At 42.4% G+C, this 21,641-nt stretch overlaps 1 protein-coding gene across 6 annotated transcripts in view; it reads right to left on the reverse strand.

Annotated features, from left to right (window-relative positions):
- RBMS2 (RNA binding motif single stranded interacting protein 2) overlaps positions 1–21,641 on the reverse strand; it is a 175,894-nt gene that overhangs the window by 6,673 nt on the left and 147,580 nt on the right. For 4 of the 6 annotated variants that reach the window (XM_073613919.1, XM_073613918.1, XM_073613921.1 and 1 more), the window contains exons 6-13: positions 18,832–18,911; positions 17,042–17,151; positions 16,875–16,921; positions 15,842–15,935; positions 15,046–15,096; positions 11,919–12,029; positions 5,953–6,030; positions 5,375–5,480 (exon numbers count right to left, since the gene is read on the reverse strand). In XM_073613919.1, the coding sequence (XP_073470020.1) occupies positions 5,375–5,480; positions 5,953–6,030; positions 11,919–12,029; positions 15,046–15,096; positions 15,842–15,935; positions 16,875–16,921; positions 17,042–17,151; positions 18,832–18,911 (677 nt within the window). The remainder of the gene's footprint in view (positions 1–5,374; positions 5,481–5,952; positions 6,031–11,918; positions 12,030–15,045; positions 15,097–15,841; positions 15,936–16,874; positions 16,922–17,041; positions 17,152–18,831; positions 18,912–21,641) is intronic. The other 2 variants (XM_073613922.1, XM_073613923.1) reach the window with 2 other exon arrangements.

Genomic DNA, 21,641 nt, shown 5'->3' on the forward strand with positions numbered 1-21,641 from the left:
ATAGGGGATTCCAGATGTAGATCTCTTTGCATCCCGATTTAACAAAAAGATAGACAGATTTGTGGCAAGGACAAAAGATCCTCTTACACACGGGACGGATGCGTTGGTGATTCCGTGGTATCGGTTCTCACTAATTTATGCATTCCCGCCTATTCTGCTACTGCCACGACCCCTTCGCAGGATCAGGCAGGAAAGGAAGTCAGTACTTCTGGTGGCCCCCGCTTGGCCCAGAAGGACGTGGTATGCGGAAATAGTAAGGGTGACGGTGGGTTCCCCGTGGACACTACCGGTACGCCCAGACCTGTTGTCTCAAGGTACAGTGTTCCATCCTGCTTTACAAGCACTAAATTTGACGGTTTGGCTATTGAGACCCACATTCTGAAGAGTCGTGGGCTTTCAGGTCCTGTGATATCTACCTTGATCAATGCAAGGAAGCCAGCTTCCAGAATGATTTATCATACAGTCTGGAAAGCTTATATATCCTGGTGTGAATCCAGGGGTTGGCATCCCAGAAAATATGTGATTGGCAGAATTCTTGATTTTCTACAATTGGGATTAGAGATGAAGCTGGCCTTGAGTACCATCCAGGGCCAGGTCTCGGCTCATCAGTATTATTTCAACGGCCACTTGCTTCGCATTCTTTGGTCTGAAACTTTATGCAGGGGGTGACGCGTCTTAATCCTCCGGTTAAGGCGTCCCTAAGCCCCTGGGACTTGAACTTGGTTCTGTCTGTGTTACAGAAACAGCCTTTTGAACCAATACGTCAGATTCCTTTGGTCTTGCTGACAAGGAAGTTAATTTTTCTGGTGGCCATCTCTTCTGCTAGAAGAGTATCAGAATTAGCAGCTCTTTCCTGTAAAGAGCCTTATTTGATTGTACACAAGGATAGAGTGGTACTGCACCCTCATCCTAGTTTTTTACCGAAGGTGGTTTCAGATTTTCATCTAAACCAAAACATTGTTCTACCTTCCTTTTTTCCAGATCCCTGTTCTCCGGAAGAAAGATCACTACATTCTTTGGATGTAGTGAGAGCAGTTAAGGCCTATCTGGAAGCGACTGCTCAGATTCGCAAAACGGATGTTTTGTTTGTGCTGCCAGACGGTCCCAGTAGAGGACAAGCAGCATCAAAAGCTACCATTTCTAAATGGATTCGACAATTGATCATTCAAGCTTACGGTTTGAAACAGAGGATTCCTCCGTTTCAGATCAGGGCACATTCCACAAGGGCTATTGGTGCTTCTTAGGCAGTGCATTACCGGGCCTCTATGGCTCAAATCTGCAAGGCCGCAACCTGGTCTTCAGTCCATACATTCACCAGATTCTATCAGGTGGATGTGAGAAGACATGAGGATATCACCTTTGGGCGTAGTGTGCTGCAGGAAGCGGTACAGGGTCCTCAGGTCTGATTGCACCCTACTTGGTTGTGGTTCCCTCCCTCAGATAGCATTGCTCTGGGACATCCCATCAGTAATTACTGAGGCTCTGTGTCCCATGATGTTCGAGAAAAAAAATAGGATTTTTTAAAACAGCTTACCTGTAAAATCCTTTTCTTTCGATGGACATCACGGGACACAGAGGTCCCGCCCCTCTTCTAATACACTATATTGTTTGGCTACAAAACTGAGGTATCCCTGCAAGGGGGAGGGATTATATAGGTGGTTGAACTTCCTGGTTAAGGTGTGCCAGTGTCCAATCACCAGTGATACCTATATAACCCATCAGTAATTACTGAGGCTCTGTGTCCCGTGATGTCCATCGAAAGAAAAGGATTTTACAGGTAAGCTGTTTTAAAAATCCTATTATTTAAATATCAGACCAAGCATGAACTACATAGTGTTAACTGCCCTAAAGGTATTCGTAGACACGAGGCAAAAGCCCCCTGATCCAGCCAAAAGGTGGGCAGATTAGGTGGCAATCTGGAAAACTGGAACTCGTGACATTCCACGGTTCACAGTATGCTGCTTTTGAAACTTTATTTCAACTGCACATGGAGAGTTGGGGACACTGCCGTTTACCTGGTTTTAATAGGCTCCAAAGTGATAGGAATGCTACAAGGGGCAGATAAAAAGTGACAGTTGCTGCCTCAGAAAACCCTTACAACCAATTTCTAAGGCAGGTGCTGTACCACCACCCCTCTTCACAGCATACAGGGCCCCACAGCAGATTACATGCAGCTGATCAGTGGAGGCCCAAGAGAGGGGGACCTCCACACTAAAGGCAGTTTCTATGTTAATGTTTATGCAAAGAATTGTACTTTTGTCTAAATAGCTTTGCTGCCCAGCCTGTAAAGCTATTTAAAGTGTCTCTGAAGCTAAAACCTTTTTTCCTTAGTTTTGAATAGAGTGGGTAATGAATAGAACCCCTGTCAAGTTTTTACTGCTATCTGGGGCTCCATTAGGGCTTGTATCAATTAGCTTTTGGCTTGTGTCAATGGAATCAGATTGACATTAGTTTAACCTCTTGCCCCCCTGGCCACAGTACATTTACTGTGGCAGGATCATGTACATTTACGTCATCCTGCTTCTTTAGGCTTAGCGGCACACAGCGTACTCCTGGTACCCGGCCACTGTGATCGCATGATTACGTTAACAAAGCTGTTATGCATGAATTTCATGCATAACAGCTGCATTTCCTATGGTGATACTGTGATTAGCCCACAGCTATCACATGGTACCTGGGCCAATCACAGCATCCTATATCATGTGATAGCTGTGGACCAATAACAGGACACTATAGTAAATCACAGCTGTTATAAATAGAACCTATTCATGACAGTTGAAAACATTGCTGTTACAGTGATCATCACTGTAACAGTAAAAAGTAAAAAAAAAAAAATAATAAATCCCTGATCACCCCCTCCAGAGTAATACAGTGTCACTATGAAGACGCTAAACTACTCTGATGAAATTATGTTAAAAAATAAATAAATAAATAAATTTTGTCCTAAATTTTATAAAGAAACGTGAATTTATTGGATAGGTTTTATAACAGGAAGTAGAAAATATTTTTTTTTCAAGATTTTCTGCCTTTTTTTCGTTTATATAACAAAACATAAAAAAAACCTAGTGGTGATCAAATACCACCAAAAGAAAGCTCTGTGTGGAGAAAAAAATGATATAAATTTAATTTGCGTACAGTGTTGCATGACAATTGCCAGTTAAAGTAGCACAAAAATGGTCTGGTCATGATGGGGGGTAAAACCTTCCGGAGGCCAAGTGGTTAAGACACTTCTGAGGGAATTCAGAATTCGTTGGCCAGTGCAGTCGATCTGCTTCTGACCAGCATTTAACCCACTTCAAGTGGGTTTTTTATTCACACGGACTGTGATGGGAATGTAAAACCCACACGAAGTGAACAAAAGCCTGTCAACAGAGGTCCTTCCTAGAGGGGAAGTTATGATGAATCTCCAAACAGATAATAATATATGCCCTTTTTAGCAGTGTAAGGCAGTGGTCTCCAAACTTTCTAAGCAAAAGGGCCAGTTCACTGTCCTTCAGGTTTTAGGGTGGCCAGACTGTGACCTGTGGGAGTAGAAAATGACCCGCATCAGTGCCCCATCATTGGCTCTAATGGGATGAATAGTACCCCATTGATGGTGTCAGTTGGTGGAATAGTGCCACAAGGGCTAGATAAAGGCAAGCAAAGGGCCGCATCCAGCCCCCAGGATGCAGTTTGGAGACCATTGGTGTAAGGGATGGCTAGATTCCATGTCAGACATTTGCAGATTTGCTCTCATTCCTGTCATTTAAAACGTTTGCAGCAGAACAAGAAGTGAGGAAAAAAGATCTCCAATGGACCCCCAAATAGCAATAAAATCTTGACAGGGTTCCAACTTTGGCTTGAAGTACACATTAATGTGTAGTACTGTATATTATTTAAGGCGACCATTCAAAAAACAAATTGGAAAAGCCATATTGCCTGGTTACCATGCCCGAACCATCAAACACTACTCCAATCCTAAGAAACTGTCATCCGAGGTGAGAAACCAGCACTTCGGGGAGTGAGCCTGCAGCTCTTGCTGGTTCAATATACAGCATCAAGTGATACAGTCACTTCTTCAAAGGAGAAGCACAGCTCGTTTGGCTATACTTCTCCTGTATATCACAGGAGTGCAGTTAGTTTTGCACTCCTGTGATCCATTTTCAGCAGATAGCGGCCTCTCGGTGAGCGGCTGAGAGCTTGAGCCAGCTGCTCTCCCCCCTCCACTGCCTAGCGCTCCAGTGAGTGCAGGGGGGGCTGGACAGAGCAGAGAGCAACGACTGACAGTCTCCAGCTCTCTTGCTTGGGGAGCTGTGAGAACTGAGCAATCGTCGGTGTTTGATCGCTCATTTCTCAGTCTTAAGCCCCATACACACGATAGGACCTTGTACAAACTTTCCCTTGGATTTTTGTACAAAGGGCGTTGCCGAAAAGTTTGTCTTGCATACAAACAGGACTTTTCCAGCCAACTTTCACCAAATCACGTGGTTTGTCAGCTCTTTACCACCACCCTTTGGTCAACTTCTTTATTGTTGTTTGATATTTGGGGCTCCAGGATTCCGATAAGCCCCCCGCCCACAGACCCCGACAACCAACGGCCAGGGTTGTCGGGAAGAGGCCCTTGTCCTCATCAACATGGGGACAAGGTGCTTTGGGGTTGGGGGGCCCGCAGGGCGCCCCCCTCCCCCAAGGCACCCACCCCCCCATGTTGAGGGCATGCGGCCTGGTACGGCTCAGGAGGGGGGGTCCGCTCGCTCGTCCCCACCCCCTTTCCTGACCGGCCGGGCTGCGTGCTCGGATAAGGGTCTGGTATGGATTTTAGGGGGACCCCCACGCCGTTTTTTCGGCGTAGGGGGTTCCCCTTAAAATCCATACCAGACCGAAGGGCTTGGTATTCCCCAGAGGGGAATTCCCTCTCGCGCCCGCCGCAGTAGGAAAATGTGTTTTTCCTATTGCAGCTAGCGCGAGACGTACAGTACCCTGCCGCCGAGAACCAGCGCGAACCGATCGTGCTGGAAACATTCTCCCGGCTGCGTACTGTAGTTTGTACAAAAGTCCGATGGCTTTGTGTACACACGATCGGACCTTGCTCCATCGGACTTTTGTTGCCGGAAAGTTTGTCCGTTCGCACAGCCAACAAAAGTCCGATGGAAACTGAAAAAGTTTGTCGGATGTTGCTCCAAAACAGCTAATTTGCATGTTTCTTGTCAAAAAGTCCAATCATGTGTACGGCCTTTAGAGGTGCCGGGGACAGACCTAGGCAAGTATGATTATTAAATAAAATGATAAACCATACCACTCTTTTTAAAAGGTGTAAAAAGACTAAGACTATATACATACAGATAACTATGGAAGGCCAGTGTCTCTTTAAATCTGAAAAACCCTGTTCACTTACCAACACTTTCTTTCACTGGTACGAATAACCGGCGTGGTCTGTGGTGGGTTCCACTTGTTGAGGCTGCCCGCTGCTCTCCTGAGCAAAACAAATAATTAGCAGGAATCTGTCAAATGTTACAACCTGTGTCATTGTTCAATACCCTGAGAGAAAACCACTTATTTCCAAAAATGATAATGAAACAATCAAAAATGCATTCTATTTCTTTGAATGATGGCTAGAATAAACACTTGAGCACTTTGAGCAGATCTGACCTGTGCTGGGGCCACAGGTAGGCTGATGTGCTAGCTAATTATAGTAGCAAAATGAGAGAACAAGGCACATATCAGGAGTGACATTCCAATATCCATGGAGAACATTTCACCAAATATGGGAATCCATCCTGCCAAATCTAAACAGCTCTTGACATGGCTAAACACAAAAATATATTTCACAACATGAAAATATGAACTGAAAACAAGTGCACAAATGAGCTGTAGAAGCCTTGATAACAAAGGCTAACTCTACACTATTCTGTCACAATTTTTAGCGCCTCCCTCTCCCCCATTTCTTTACATTCGTCCAGAACAGTTTCTCACCTCTAGGGAGACAGTAGAAGGCACGGACGAGTACTGGGGGATGTAGGCCCCCTGCATAGCGGCTGCAGCTGGCATATACTAATGGAGAAAAGATAAGTAAGTAAAAAAGCACAAGTAAAAGTCATTACAGTGCAGATTAAGCTATTTAAATATTCATTTTTTTTTTTTTTTTGTATAAAACTAGCTAAAAGTAACCCTGTGACCACTTGGTCAGTTTTAGCCAAGAGGTCATCTGTAAAAGAAGCATTTATATATTTACTTTTCTAGTGGCTCATGTATATTCAAAAGCTGCTCCCTAGTATATATACATAAGAGGTCCATATAGTGAACATGATGTAGCGTTATTCACTTTAAGTTCATTATAGAGGACAAGGGGACATTCCATATATGGAAAGGCCTCTCCACAGTAAATGTATAATAGACGCTCTTAAGAACTAGTTCTGGCCAGTAGATTGTTTTATAAAAAGCTGGATGCACTGCTAAATGCACAAACTATAACTGGATGTTAATGTTTATAGGTAATACCACTAGAGAGTGTTGATCCAGAGAATATTCAATTGCTTCCTGAAGGATCAGGAAGGGACTTATTGTTCTCCTGCTGGAGCAAATTGGGTCATGCTTTATAGGGTTTCTTGCCTTCCTCTGGATCAACTCTATAGGATTCTGTATTTGAGGGGTTTCTGTGAATTTTTTTCTATTGTTTTCACTAGATGGATTCTGTCTTTTTTCAAGTGGAACACTTCCGGATGTTCAAATACATTATCCCCCTCTGACTACGGTGTTTCCTCACTCTGGCCCATATGTCCTTGGCGTCACTAGAGTTGATGTTAGCCTAGCTTCGGGCCGGCAGGGAGCCTCTGTGGTGGGCGTCTCCCGGGCGCGGTCTGCACCCTCATAGCGATGACACTGTCATATGTCACTACAGGACACTAAAGGAGAAGCCACAATGGTTGGTGGGGGGCGCAAGTATTTAAACCATCCAATGGTTGAATGCTTGCAGTAGCTGGAGAATGAAGGTGCCTCAAATTTACTTTACATGGGCTACTGGAAAGGTGTATATAGTATAAATGCTTCTTTTACAGGTGACCTCTTGGCTAAAGATTACTGATGTTTCCACTAGCAAGTAGATTACATGGTTTTTGAGCAGAGGGAAAATGTACACACCTTAGTTTTGTTACATAGGCTACAGCGGGGAAAATTATTATTTGATCCCCTGCAGATTTTGTAAGTTTGCCCACTTACAAGGAAATGAAGAGTCTATAGTGGTTATAGGTGTATTTTAAATGATAGAGACAGAATATCAACCAAAAAAACAGAAAAAACACAATACAAATGTTATAAAATGAGTTGCAGTTCAATGAATAAAATAAGTATTCGATCCCCTACCAACCAACAATAATTCTGGCTCCCACAGACTGACTACAGTATGTGCTCATGTGGTACACAGATTAGTTTTATCAATTTAAGGCTACTTCCACACTGGGGCGGGCGTCGGCGGTATTTTTACCATCGTTTTAGCGGCGCTATTCGGCCGCTACCGGGGCGCTTTTAACCCCCGCTAGCGGCCTAAAAAGGGTTTGGCGGCGCTGCCCTATTGATTTCAATGACCAGGGGCACTTTAGGAACCGGTGTATATGGCGCTCCTACAGCGCTGCAAAGATGCGGCTTGCAGGACTTTTTTTTTACGGTCCTGCAAGGGCACTGCTCCAGTGTAAAAGCACTCGGGCTTTTACATTGGAGAGACTGGATAGGCTCTTTACAGGCGCTATTTTTAGCGCTGTAGTGCCTCAGTGTGAATGTAGCCTAAAGAATTTGTTAACCTAAAAAAAAAAAAAAGCAGAAGGATCCTGTTCCTTTAAAGCATGAATAACAGCACAGTGCTTGAGCTGTGTAATTTGGCCCCCTGTATCACCTGAAACACCTGGCTGATCTTGCCTGGTTCTTCCCTCCACTCTGTAAAATGACCACGGTTAATCATGGCTGCTGAGCCCTGACACCATGGTCAGTTTACGCTCTTCCTTCATCTTCAGCCCTGCTCTCCTGTGTCCTCCTCCCTCCCTGCTTGTCAGCTATTCTGTGTGTGAATCTCCCCTTCCCTTGTAGCACCCCCCAGAGCAGCGCACACATTACTGCACACAAGCACTGCCAGCCCCACTGCTAGTATAACCTGTAGTATATACTGTATGCCTTTTTTGTAAAATTTTTCTAAATACTTTATTCTTTCTCCCTGATCAGCGGTCATGTGACTGCTCGTCGCTTTATTCCTCCAATGTATACGCTACAGAGGGCAGTCGCGTGACCACCCAGCAGACGTCAGAGGGAAATCCCGTCCCCTCCCTAGTACATACATCAGAGGAAGAGAGCGAGGGGGGGTCACGTGACCGCTGATTGGGGAGAAAGAATAAGGTATTTAGAAGAAGAGTTTTACAAAAAGCCATACAGTATATACTACAGGTTATACTAGCAGCGGGGCTCGCAGTGCTTGAGTGCGCTGCCTTAAAAACCCCTTTAAAAAGGTGCTTCTAACGACAAGTCGTTATATGTATAAAAGACAAAAAATAAACTCAGCGCTCGTTTGGGGGGAGACCCTGGACGTGTACAAAGATCAAATAAATGTGATTAAAAAAGTTTCTCAATAAGAGGGACAAAGTCCATAGCAACAGTCTCTAAGATGGAGGGAGAGGAATCCATGTACCAGCACTAAGGGCAACCAGTGTAAAGAGCTAGAAGCAGCCTCTGCAATGCAACAAAGGAAAAGAAACACAGCGCCTCAAAGTGCAGTATTGGTAAACTTTTTTTATAAGTCAAAAGTGAAACTACTCACAAAGGGAGCATAAAAACAAGCATGATAGTAATCCTGCAGCAAAATCCGGGGGGTGGTTTTCTCCTAAACGTCCGTGTCTCTGAAGTGCAGCAGACAGCTTGTGTGGGTGGATTCCAGCATTTGCAGCCTATGAGAACAGCAGGGAACACAGAGGAGAACGGAGATGACGTCACTTCCGGGTGCAGGGTGAGAGGAGGTGGCTTCGCGTTCGGAGTATGCTTGCTCCTTTCTCAGGCCACCCTGCACCCGGAAGTGATGTCATCGCCGATCTCCCGTGTTCCCTGCTGCTCCCATAGGCCGCGAATGCTGGAATCCACCTGAATGAGCTGTCAGCTGCACTTCAGAGACACGGACGTTTAGGAGAAAACCACCCCCAGATTTTGCTGTAGGATTACTGTCATGCTTGTGTTTATGCTCCCTTTGTGAGTAGTTGCACTTTTGACTTATTAAATGGTTTACCAATACTGTACTTAGGGGCTCTGTGTTTCTTTTCCTTTAGGTGTATAAAAGACACCTATCCACAGAATCTTTCTTCCATTCAAACCTCACCAGCATGGGCAAGACCAAAGAGCTGTCAAAGGATTCGGGGACAAGATTGTAGACCTGCACAATGCTGGAATGGTCTACAAGACCATCAGCAAGAAGCTTGGTGAGAAGGAGACAACTGCTGGAGTGATTATTCGCAAATGGAAGAAATACAAAATAATCATTACTCGCCCTTGGTCTGGAGCTCCATGCAAGATTTCACCTCATGGAGTAAGGATGATCATAAGTAAAGAGAGGGATCAGCCCAGAACTACACAGGAGGAGCTTGTGCATGATCTCAAGGCAGTTGGGACCACAGTCATCAAACAAACCATTGGTAACACAATACGCCATTGTGAATTGAAATTTGTCAGTGCCCGCAAAGTTCCCCTCCTCAAGAAGGCACGTATGCAGTCATGCCAATAAACATTTAAATGATTCAGATCAAAATTTAGCTCTCTGGCATTAACTTGAATGGCCATGTTTGGAGGAAGAAAAATGCTGACTATGACACTAAGAACACCATCCCTACAGTCAAGCATGGAGGTGGAAACATTTTCCTTTGGGGCTGTTTCTCTGCTAAAGGTACAGGCCAACTTTGCTACATGGAGGGGCCAATGGACAGAGTCATTAATTAGATGGGGAGTGGATGGGTCTTCCACCATGACAACGACCCAAAACATACTGCCAAGGCAACAAAGGAGAAGCACCCTGGGCAGCACAGTGGTGTAGTGGATAGCACTTTCGACCAGCAGTAAAAAGGGTCACTGGTTCAAATCCCAAACACGACACACTGTGGGTTTCCTCCGGGTACTCCGGTTTCCTCCCACAATTCTAAAACATGCTGGTAGGTTAACTGGATCCTGTCTAAATTGGCCCTAGTATATGTATGTATGAATGTGAAGTAGGGACCTTAGATTGTAAGCTCCTTGGGGGGCAGGGACTGATGTGAATGCACAATGTATATCTAAAGCTTAAATTGACGGCGCTATATAAGTACCTGGAATAAATAATGGTCATGGAGTGGCCTAGCCAGTCTCCAAACCTTAATCCTATAGAAAATTTATGGAGGGAGCTGAAAATTCGAGTTGCCAAGCGACAGCCAAGAAATCTTAAGGATTTAAAGAGGATCTGTAAAGAAGAATGGACCAAGATCCCTCCTGAGATGTGTGCTAACTTGGTGGTAACCAAGTACAAGAAATGTCTTACCTCTGTGCTTGCCAACAAGGGTTTCTCCACCAAGTAACAAGTCAAATTTTGCTTGGGGATCAAACACTTAATTTTACTCACTGAACTGCAACTCAATTTGTATCATGTGTTTTTTCTGGATTTCTGGTTGGTATTCTGTCTCTATCATTTAACCATTTCAGCACCGGAAGATTTGGCTTCTCAATGACCAGGCCATTTTTTGCGATACGGCACTGTGTCGCTTTAACTGACAATGGCGCGGTCGTGCGATGCTGCACCCAAACAAAATTGACGTTCTTTTTTTCCCACAAATAGAGCTTTCTTTTGGTGGTATTTGATCACCTCTGCGGTTTTTGTTTTTTTTTGCGCTATAAACAAAAGAAAAGAAGAGCGACAATTTTGAAAAAAAAAAAAAAAAACACACACAATATCTTTTACTTTTTGCTATAATAAATATCCCAAATTTAAAAAAAAAAAAACTAATTTTTTCCTCAATTTAGGCCGATATGTATTCTTGTACATTTTTTTTTTTTTACCAAAAATATCGCAATAAGGGTATATTGATTGGTTTGCACAAAAGTTATAGCGTCTACTAAATAGGGTATAGATTTATAGCATTTTTATTATTATTTTTTTTTTTTACTAGTAATGGCGGCGATCTGCAATTTTTATCGAGACTTCGATATTGCGGCGGACAAATTGGACACTTTTGACACATTTTTGGGACCAATTATACAGCAATCAGTGCTATAAAAATGCACTGATTACTGTATAAATGTCACTGGCAAGGAAGGGGTTAACACTAGGGGGTGATCAAGGGGTTAACTGTGTTCCCTAGGTGTGTTCTAACTGTAGGGGGGATGGGACTAACTAGGGGAAGAGAGAGATCGGTGTTCATACTTACTATAAACACACGATCTGTCTCCTTTCCCCTGAAAGAACCGGGATTTGTGTGTTTACACACACAGATCCTGGTTCTCGCTCTGACACGAGCGATCGGGCGTGCCCGGTGGTCATCGCGCCCGCCGGGGACTCGCATCGGCTGCGGGCGCACTCGCGCGCCTAATGGCAAAGCGACATAAGGTAACGTTGTTTCACCCAGCCGTGCCATTCTGCCACAGTAAAACTGTGGTGGCCGGTCGGCAAGCAGTTAAAATACACATATGATAACAATTATAGACCCTTCATTTCTTTGTAAGTGGGCAAACTTCAAACTACAAAATCTGCAGGGGATCAAATAAATATTTTCCTCACTATCTAATTGGAGTACAAGTCCTCCAACATATGTTCGCTCTATACCATTAAACTTTGTTATTACAAATTCTTACATATACAATCTCAGTATCCTTGTTTCTTTATCAAGTAAACATTAGTTATAACATCATGAATAATGGACATGCTTATTTAATAAAAAAAATACAAATCTTACCGCTCCCGTGCTCCCCATTGACAGGTGTCCCAGCTGTTGAGTCAGAGGTCCCATCATGGAAGCAGGCTGAATGGAAATAGCATGGTCCATAGTGGGAGTGAGGACAGTTCCCTAACAAAGAGTGAATGTTCAAGAGGCCACAGTGCACACAACCACAATGTCACCTTCCAGCTATGCCACATGATAGTAAAGGGTCTAGATGAGTTAAGTGTGTCTCAGCTGTGGTCCTCAATTAGGGCGCATTTTGCACAACAACATACATATGAATAGTAGTCCATGAGAATACCTGTGCATTGTCAAGCAATGCTATAGCATAGAACATATTATTCTATGTATCCTTGACAAACACAGTTGAGAGACATTCATTAAATTTACACATTATAGCACGTATGTATGGATATTTACAGTTTTATATTAAGCTAAAGATATATATATATATATATATATATATATATATATGTTTATTTTTTGCTCTGCTTTATTGCTGCTGTTTCATGCAATATCCATATATCTATGGAAAGATAGGAATCCTTTATAAATTTGGTTTCCTTGCTTATGGGAGATACCATCTAAAAGGGTTTTCCCCACTTGTAAATTTAACTAATTTCACTTTAACAATGCTCTGTGCCCCCCCCCCCCACCCCACCTTGCTGGGTTTCATTTTCCCAGACCAAGACCTTCAATGCAATGCACTCTTTGAACAGAAGAAGGGTCTTGCTCTTTCAGACAAGGAGACCATGTCATGGTAGAGATACAGTGAGGGAAAAAAAGTATCTGATCCCTTGCTGATGAAATGATCAGTCTAGAATTGTAATGGTAGGTTTATTTTAACAGTGAGACCGACAGAAAGATCAACAACAAAAATAGCCAGAAAAAAGCATTTCAAAAAAAGTTATAAATTGATTTGCATTTTAATGAGTGAAATAAGTATTTGCTCCTCTATTAATCAGCAAGATTTCTGGCTCCCAGGTGTCTTCTACACAGGTAACGAGTTGAGATTAGGAGCACGCTCTCCTAAAGGGAGTGCTCCTAATCTCAGTTTGTTACCTGTATAAAAGACACCTGTCCACAGAAGCAATCAATCAAATTCCAATATCTCCACCATGGCGGCCAAGACCAAAGAGCTGTCCAAGGATGTCAAGGACAAGATTGTAGACCTACACAGGACTAGAATGGGCTACAAGACCATCGCCAAGTAGCTTGGTGAGAGGGTGAATAGTTATTCGCAAATAGAAAAAACACAAAATAACTGTCAATCTCCCTCAGTTCATCAGATCAGTGAGGAATCGGCACTCAGAACTACACAGGAAAATCTTGTCAATGATCTCAAGGCAGCTAGGACCATATTCACCAAGAAAACAATTAGCACACTACGCTGTGAAGGACTGAAATCCTGCAGCTGCCAGAAGGACTCCCTGCTCAAGAAAGCACATGTACAGGCCCGTCTGAAGCTAGGTAATGAACATCTGAATGATTCAGAGGAGAATTGGGTGTAAGTGTTGTGCTCAGATGAGACCAAAATCAAGCTCTTTGGCATCAACTCAACTCACCGTGTTTGGAGGAGGAGGAGGAATGCTGCCTATTACCCCAAGAACACTATCCCCACCGTCAAACATGGAGGTAAAAACATTATGCTTTGGGAGTGCTTTTCTGCTAAGGGGGCAGGATAACTTCACTGCATCAAAGGAACGATGGACAGGGCCATGTACCTTCAAATCTTGGGTGAGAACCTCCTTCCCTCAATGCCAGGGCATTGAAAATGTGTCCTGGATGGATATTCCAGCATGACAATTACCCGAAACACTTGGCCAAGGTGACCAATTAGTGGCTCAAGAAGAAGGTCCTGGAGTGGCCTAGCCAGTCTCCAGACCCTAATCCCATAGAAAATATGTGGAGGGAACTAAAGGTTCGAGTTACCAAACGTCAGCCTCAAAACCTTAAAGTGGTTGTAAAGGCAGAAGGTTTACCTTAATGCATTCTATCGTTACCTTAATGCATTCTATTAAGATAAAAAGCCTTCTGTGTGCAGCAGCCCCCCTAATACTTACCTGAGGTCCACAAGTGTTTAAGCCATCTGATATTCTCCTTCCTGATTGGCTGAGACACAGCAGCGGCGCCATTGGCTCCCGCTGCTGTCAAAGTCAGCTAGCCAATCAGGGGAGAGAGGGGGCAGGGCCGGGGCTCCACGTCCGAATCAGGCTCGGGTCCCCCCATAGCAAGCTGCTTGCTGTGGGGGGCACTGAACAGGAGGGAGGGGCCAGGATCATAGAAGAGGGACCCAGGCTGCTCTGTGCAAATCCACTGCAATAGAGCAGGTAAATATGATATGTTTGTTATTTTTATAGGAAAAAATCGAGACTTTACAATCACTTTAAATATAAATGGTGAACCACAGAGAGAAAATAATAAATTCTCTAATATAAATGTTGCCAACATCCCTTAATGATTTGTTGTATGCGGTCCCCTAGGGAAGGGACACAAGTACCCCCCGGGAAGTTACCGGGGGGTACTTATGTCCCTTCCCTAGGGGACCTCATACTACAATCACTTTAATGACTTGGAGAGGATCTGCAACGAGGAGTGGGACAAAATCCCTCCTGAGATGTGTGCAAACCTGGTGGCCAACTACAAGAAACGTCTGACCTCTGTGGTTGCCAACAAGGCTTTGTCCACCAAAAATACTAAGTCATGTTTTGCGAAGGGGTCAAATACTTATTTCACTCATTAAAATGCAAATCAATTTATAACTTTTTTGAAATACGTTTTTCTGGATTTTTTTGTTATTCTGTCTCTCACTGTTAAAATAAACCTACCATTAAAATTATAGAACGATCATTTCTTTGTCAGTAGGCAAACGTACAAAATCAGCAGGGGATCAAATAATTTTTTCCCTCACTGTACACTGTACTGTGTTGTTAAAAAACAGGGAACTTTAGTTCCAGTTTAAATTGTAAAACCCCTTCAAAAGTATCTGACCTAGCAAGGCTATAAAGATTGTTAGGGGCATAAAAGGAAGCTGGCACCAGTGGCAGAGCAGTGGGTGCAAAAGAAAGCTCAGAACAGAAAAAAATTTGGATAGTAAAGAGTGAGTGTTAAATTTCTAAATGTGCAAATAACAAATACTCACTGCAGGCTGCATGAGGTAAGACTGATGATGCATCCAGGAGGGATTGTGAACCTACAAATGGTCAAATTAAGCATACAGATATAGAAGATAAAATAACAATATTGCTTACGATGGAACAGAAACACATACAGCAATACATTAAAGCCTAAGGACAAGCACAATAAATGCACATAACCTGAGAACAGGTGGTAAAAGATCTATCAATCCCTGTTCATAATGCACTCCCCTTCCAGGGAGAAAAGAGAATGATCGCTGACAGACAAGCTTTTCCAGCATCACAAAGTGCTCATTACTACCTCAAAACTACATATGGCAGTGCTTAACCCAGTTATATCCCTTTTGTATGGACAGCATATAGACCTAATTAACTGGGCTACAAGGCACCAAGCTCTCACTACTTAAAATAATGGTCATCATGACATAACAATTGTTATGCTGCCCATACATGGCTCACTTGGGAATCCTCTCCACTGTGTCATTGTATTTTGACAGTGGGATTCCCTAGAATACACGGATCAGAGCTGAGCCAATTGGCTGCATGTGCTGATCAAAGCAAAAGTTTCCAAGATTCCTGTTCATGAGAAGTCGATCTTCAAATCAATTTCTCATGAATAGGAACGGCCATAGAAAGATCCAAAAATTCAGCCGATCCTTGCTGAACCGGCCAAATTTTGATCCATCTATGGCCAGCTTTACAGCTAAGCAAATTGAGCTAAAATTGCATCATGCAATTAAACATTCTGTCCTAACTGAAATTTCAACAAAAGTTCTGCCAGAAGATTAGGATTAGTCTTACCTGATAAGAAGATACAGGTGATGGCAGGTATGGGGAGAGGGCTGCCTGAGCGATCACCCTGTTTGGGGCAATACTGTATGGGGTGGTATAAAACCTGAGAAACATCAAGTAGTTAAAATGTATGTTACACACAATACATACTGTCAATGGCAATTATAAAATTCACACTTCAAACAAACAAAATGCTGGGGGAAAAAAAAAAATGGAAGCGCACTTCGAAAGCTGATCAACTTCAAATGTGACAGGAAGGCTTCATCCATTGGACTCAATAGCCAAACCATTAAATTTAGTGTTTGTAAGGTAGGATGTAATAACGGACCTTGCGAGAGAAGGTCTGGACGTGGTGGTAGGGTCCATGGGACCCCTACCGCCATCCTTATGATCTCTGCACACCAAGATCTCCTCGGCCACGAGAATCACCGTCTTCCCTTCCTGTTTGATTTAGCGAAGACCCCCCCCCACCACCACCACCACCACCACTGGGAGAACCCCAGCCCTTGTAGCAAAGCAATACACGTGTATACCAGAAAGAGGGGAGGGACCTCTGCCTGGAGCTTCTTGCATGGCGCTTAGCGAAGAGAGCAAGTCCAGAAGGATAGAATCTCTCATAGCAAATATTGCAAACACAAAGCTGCTAGTAGCTTGCCAGATCCTGGGCCTGCTGAACAGGATAACCTTGACGTCAGCGGCTGCATGCAAAGCGAATATCTCCTAAACCGTACAGGTTTAGGAGATATTCATTTCACCTACAGGTAAGCCTTGTTATAGGCTTAACTGTAGGTAAAAAATTAAAAAATGAGTATACAACCGTTTTAACCAAATTATACACCACACTGTAAGGTTATCTGATTAATTGGAACAATTGGGCAACGAATCGATTATGAAAATAATCGTTAGTTGCAGCCCTAGTATGTACCATATAGAACGAGTTGCAGGATCCAGGGGTAATATACATCAAATAAAGTATCCTTGAAGTTACATATACAGTTAGGTCCATATATATTTGGTTAAAGGTTAAATCCAAGAGTCTTACCCATTCTGCAGGGCAGTGGTGGGATCATATGTCAGCGTCATTCCACCCTAGGAAACAAATAGCAACTGATATAGCAGGAACACAAACAGAACATGTACAGTGAAACCGTAGGAAAAAACAAACATTAAAAGGTGAAGAAAACAGGGAATGAGAGAATTTTGTATTACCGTCTCTCCCTCTCGTGGCCAGCCACGTCCATTTTGAATGTATTTCCCCTGGGTTTGTCTTTTTTTTTGTCCTCCATCTGCAAACTTACAAAGGAGGGGTTCTTGTGGTGCTGAAGAAAAAGGATTATGATAAGAAGTTTATTTACCTACCCACAGCATTAGGATGCAGCTAATATAGATTATGTGCTCATACAAGACTGCTAATCTTGACGCCTATACAGCTCATCACTGAATAATAGAACAATATCCCTTAAACTCACCACGCATGTTATAATCTGATAGTACAATCTATGTAAATCAACAAAGAACGTACAGATTGTAATGTGTGCAATGAGCCTTAAAGCGGGGTTCCACTCAAATTTTTAACTTAATCTCACCCCCTTCATTTAATTGCATAGATGTTCAAATGCCGCACAAAATTTTTTTTTATCGTTGTAATTACCTTTATATTGTACTTTATTGTGGCACTTCCTGTCTCTCCTCCCATGGGAGTAGGCGTGTTTATTGCCTTTCCCCGGCGCCGCACTGTCTCCTGGGAGCTTAGTGTCAGGCTTCCCAAGATTCAGTGCGGGAACAATGATCATGCTTGTGAACAAGCTGTGAATGAACAGCATTCACCGCATCCAGGAAATCAATGCTTGTGGGCTTCACATGCCCACAAGTAAGATGGAAACAGCCAGCATCACATTTTTAAAGTTATTCTTCAGTACGAAAACAGACAGAGGCAGAAATATTACACCCAAACTGTGAGTATTAAAAGTGTCTCAATGACCTAAAAAAAAAAAAAAAAAAAGATTGGTCGCCGGACTCCCACTTTAAGATTAGTAATAGTAAGTTCCTATGAGACAGTCAATTGTGAAGTCTTTGTAAATATATAATAATCCGATAATCTTTTAACAGCAACTTGCCAATCTATATTCATGTACAAAAATAATGTACTTACTACTGTACACTATATGAGAGACCTCAGTTTTGCAAATCTGCATTACTGACTACTATGCGGATGCATTATCCGTTTACCATACCCTCATATCTGACGGGAAGATGGGCATTCATACAACACTGATACAAATCTCTTCTACATATCTGCCTTAAGGATGGGGTACACTTTTGCCCATTTAAAGTGCATCTCTAGGCAAAACTTTTGTATTTAGTGTTGGATAGAGTGGAAAAAGGGTTAGACCTTCTATCAAGTATTCTGCTGCTGTATATGTCCCCACTGGGGAGATTCACCCCTCAATTTGTACTGGTGACTATTATCACCAGCACAAATGGAGAGCAAATCCAAACTTTTAGAAGTGTCCCCAGACCAAGGGGTAAGGGGAAATTTTCAAATGGGAATACCTGTTCAAGGGACAACTGTCAAATTTCACTCGGGGATTTCCTCAAACTTCCTATTGAGTCTCTAGGACAAGAAGTGAAGGGACATTTTCACAGCAAAATAAAAAAAAATTGGCAGGGGGTTTAACCCTTACCTAATCTATGGGGATAAAAATGTGAGCTACACATACGCGTTAAAAGGTGAACTCCAGGTATGACTGTTATTGCAAACCTACATTGGTCCACTTTGGACCAATGTAAGCTTGCATATTACATAATATACAGATCATACCTGGAGTTTAGCTTTGAGTACCGATAGCATATATTGTAACAACTACTGTGAAAACTATCATTCCCGCTCAAACCCTTCTGCTTTTTGGTTATTTAGCAAAGTGTTAACTGTGTTTTAGCTGCGAGTATAAATAGAATATAAATGAGAACTGCTGAAATTGAACAGATGTTCTGCTTACCTGGGACACCAGGGGGCGTTTTCATGTATTTGCCATTGAAATGAGAAATCACAGCTTCACATTTCTCTGTAGATTCCATTCTGTTAAAGAAGAAAGTATAATTTTAATCTGCTTTTGTCCCTTTCACAGCTGAAAACTGCTTATAATAATTCAGTGCCAACATGGGTCACAACAGAAATCTGACTATTTTTCTTGCCGTTTCCTTACGATTTCATTACAAATGCAGTTTACATATTTTGACATTACATTTTGCAATGTCCTACTCTCTCAACTGTTTTATCAAGGCGCTTTACCTCAAATGTACAGTACATAGTGGATTGACGCAATTAAAAAAACCCTCACCATTTCTAGAATCTCTGATCTACTCTCCTATAAGGCTTATGTTGGCCATATATTATTATTTTTCAGAAGAGGAACTGAAAAACAAAATAAAAAAAAAAAACAAAAACAAAAAAAAAACAAACAAAACATATGCGTATGTCAGGCAAAAAAGAAAAGCATTTTTTTCGCTTTAAAAACAGAAAAATATAACTGCTGATCTGCCAGAAATCCAGTATCCTCACTACTTCCTGTTTAGGATACAACACAGTGCCTTTGTTGCTCTGAAATCCCAATCAACCCTGCTTGCTGAACTACAGAACTCCATCTTGGGAGATGTATGCGATGGACCCCCATACTCCTGAGGAGTATGTCCGCTGTATAAGCTTCCCTTGCCCTGTACCAGCACGATCCAAGATCCCTTAGCCCACCCAGTCACTAGCCGTAACTTAGTGTAGGATGGGTAAAAGCATAAGACTTTGATTGAAGAACATACACAAGTATATATCCCTGGAGACAATCCCCCCTCCTTGTTTGCATAGGGACACAGGGCGGGGAGGCACAGGTACATTCAAACATTTCAACAAATCTTTCTAAACAAAAACTGGGCATGCAGCCAACATTGTCAGTGGGAAGGACACTTGAGGAAACTCTTATGTCCAATGTCAGTGTTCTAAACATAGTGTAGACAACCTGGCTAGTTCAGGGCAAAACAAAATGCTGAGTCCAATGTGGTTGTATTGAGAGTCTGGTTAGGGCAGACCAGACTGGTATTCCCAGGTCACCCTGTGTCCCTAATAGACACAGGGACACTTACCCATTAGAGGGGCCTGGGGAGCTGAAAAATTAGTTTTCTGACCCCACTAAGATAAGCTGGGCTCCACGTGCCCCCACCCAAAGTGACTCTCCTCACAATGTAATTCTGGGATGGGGGGGGGGGGGGGGGATAGGTAAGTATACACATCTTCCTTCTACATGGTAGTCAGTATAGGTGTTATAAGGAGGTTAGGAGCAGTTTCTTGCTTTGTAGTTAACTTTAAACCCCCCCCAAACACTATATACTGTTAGACCCTGTAAAATAAAATAGCGGCTGTTGGCATTTCTTTTGTCACATAATAATTGTACTACTGGTTATTAAAACGTTATATTCAATAAAAAGAAAAAAAATCAAACAAAATTTTAGTCCACACAAAACACATTATAATATCCCTTTTTTTATTTTTTATTTTTTGTGTAAAAGACGATAGATGAGCTTGCATCAAGTAAATAGACACCAAAAATGTCAAAATTTTGACCTATTCCATTTCTGACTGTAGAAGGGAGTAGGCGACTTTGTTTTTTTTTACATAGGCTTATGTCAACAGCAGCACAGAATTGAACCAGAAGTAAATTGTGTGCTGGCGGGTGCACTCTTACCATAATGTGCATGCATTATGGCACACTTACCTTCTCCAGCACATTATGTTTTTTTTATATTGCATTTTAGTGTAAATATGAGATCTGAGGTCTTTTTGACCCCAGATCTCATATTTAAGAGGCCCTGTCCTGCTTTTTTTTCAATATTTACATTCCTTGTAATAGGAATAAAAGTGGCACAATTTTTATTTTTTTAAAAAACAGTGTAAAAAAAATAAAAATAAAAAAGGTAAAATAAATAAGAAAGGTAAAACAAATAAGGAAAAAAAAATTTTTTTACCGTGACCCGTCCCGCCGAGCTCACATGCATTAACAACCGCATACGTGAGCAGCTCCCGCAAATGAAAATGGTATTCAAACCACACATGTGCAGTATCACCGCGATCGGTAGAGCAAGAGCAATAATTCTAGCCCTAGACCTCCCCTGTAACTCAAAACATGCAACCTGTAGAATTTTTTAAACGTCGCCTATGAAGATTTGTAGGGTAAAAGTTTGTTGCCATTCCACGAGTGGGCACAATTTTGAAGCGTGACATGTTGGGTATCAATTTACTCAGCGTAACATTATCTTTTTTATCTAGAGTGTTAGAAAAAATATATATATAATGTTTGGGGGTTCTAAGTAATTTTCTAGCAAACAAAAAAAAAAAAAAAAAACTGTTAAACACCAAATCTCAGAAAGAGGCTTGGTCCTTAAGTGGTTAAGGCGTCAACAGCAAAACACAGCGGTCGAGGAATATCTGCCTTATTTTCAGGCAGATCATCCTCCTGGTTAGGCCTGTCAAGCTGTCTGATCTGATCCTTTATGGACTGGCAGATACCAATTGCTGCAACAGCTGGCTGAATAACTGAACTGGCCAAAGAAAAGGAAGCCTTTAATGACTCCAATTTCTTGTCAACAGGGGTTGACAAGAAGCCCTATGCATCATCTACCGGAAAAGTCAAGTTCTTGTTTACGGAAGAGACTGCTGCATCTACGGCTGGCATGCACCACTTCTTAAACTTTTCATCCATGGGATATAAAAGGGAAAACCTCTTAGGAGGAATAAAAATCCTGTCAGGATTTTCCCAATCAG

This window comes from Aquarana catesbeiana, linkage group LG02, assembly GCF_042186555.1.
Source record: "Aquarana catesbeiana isolate 2022-GZ linkage group LG02, ASM4218655v1, whole genome shotgun sequence".
Classification (NCBI taxonomy): domain Eukaryota; kingdom Metazoa; phylum Chordata; class Amphibia; order Anura; family Ranidae; genus Aquarana; species Aquarana catesbeiana.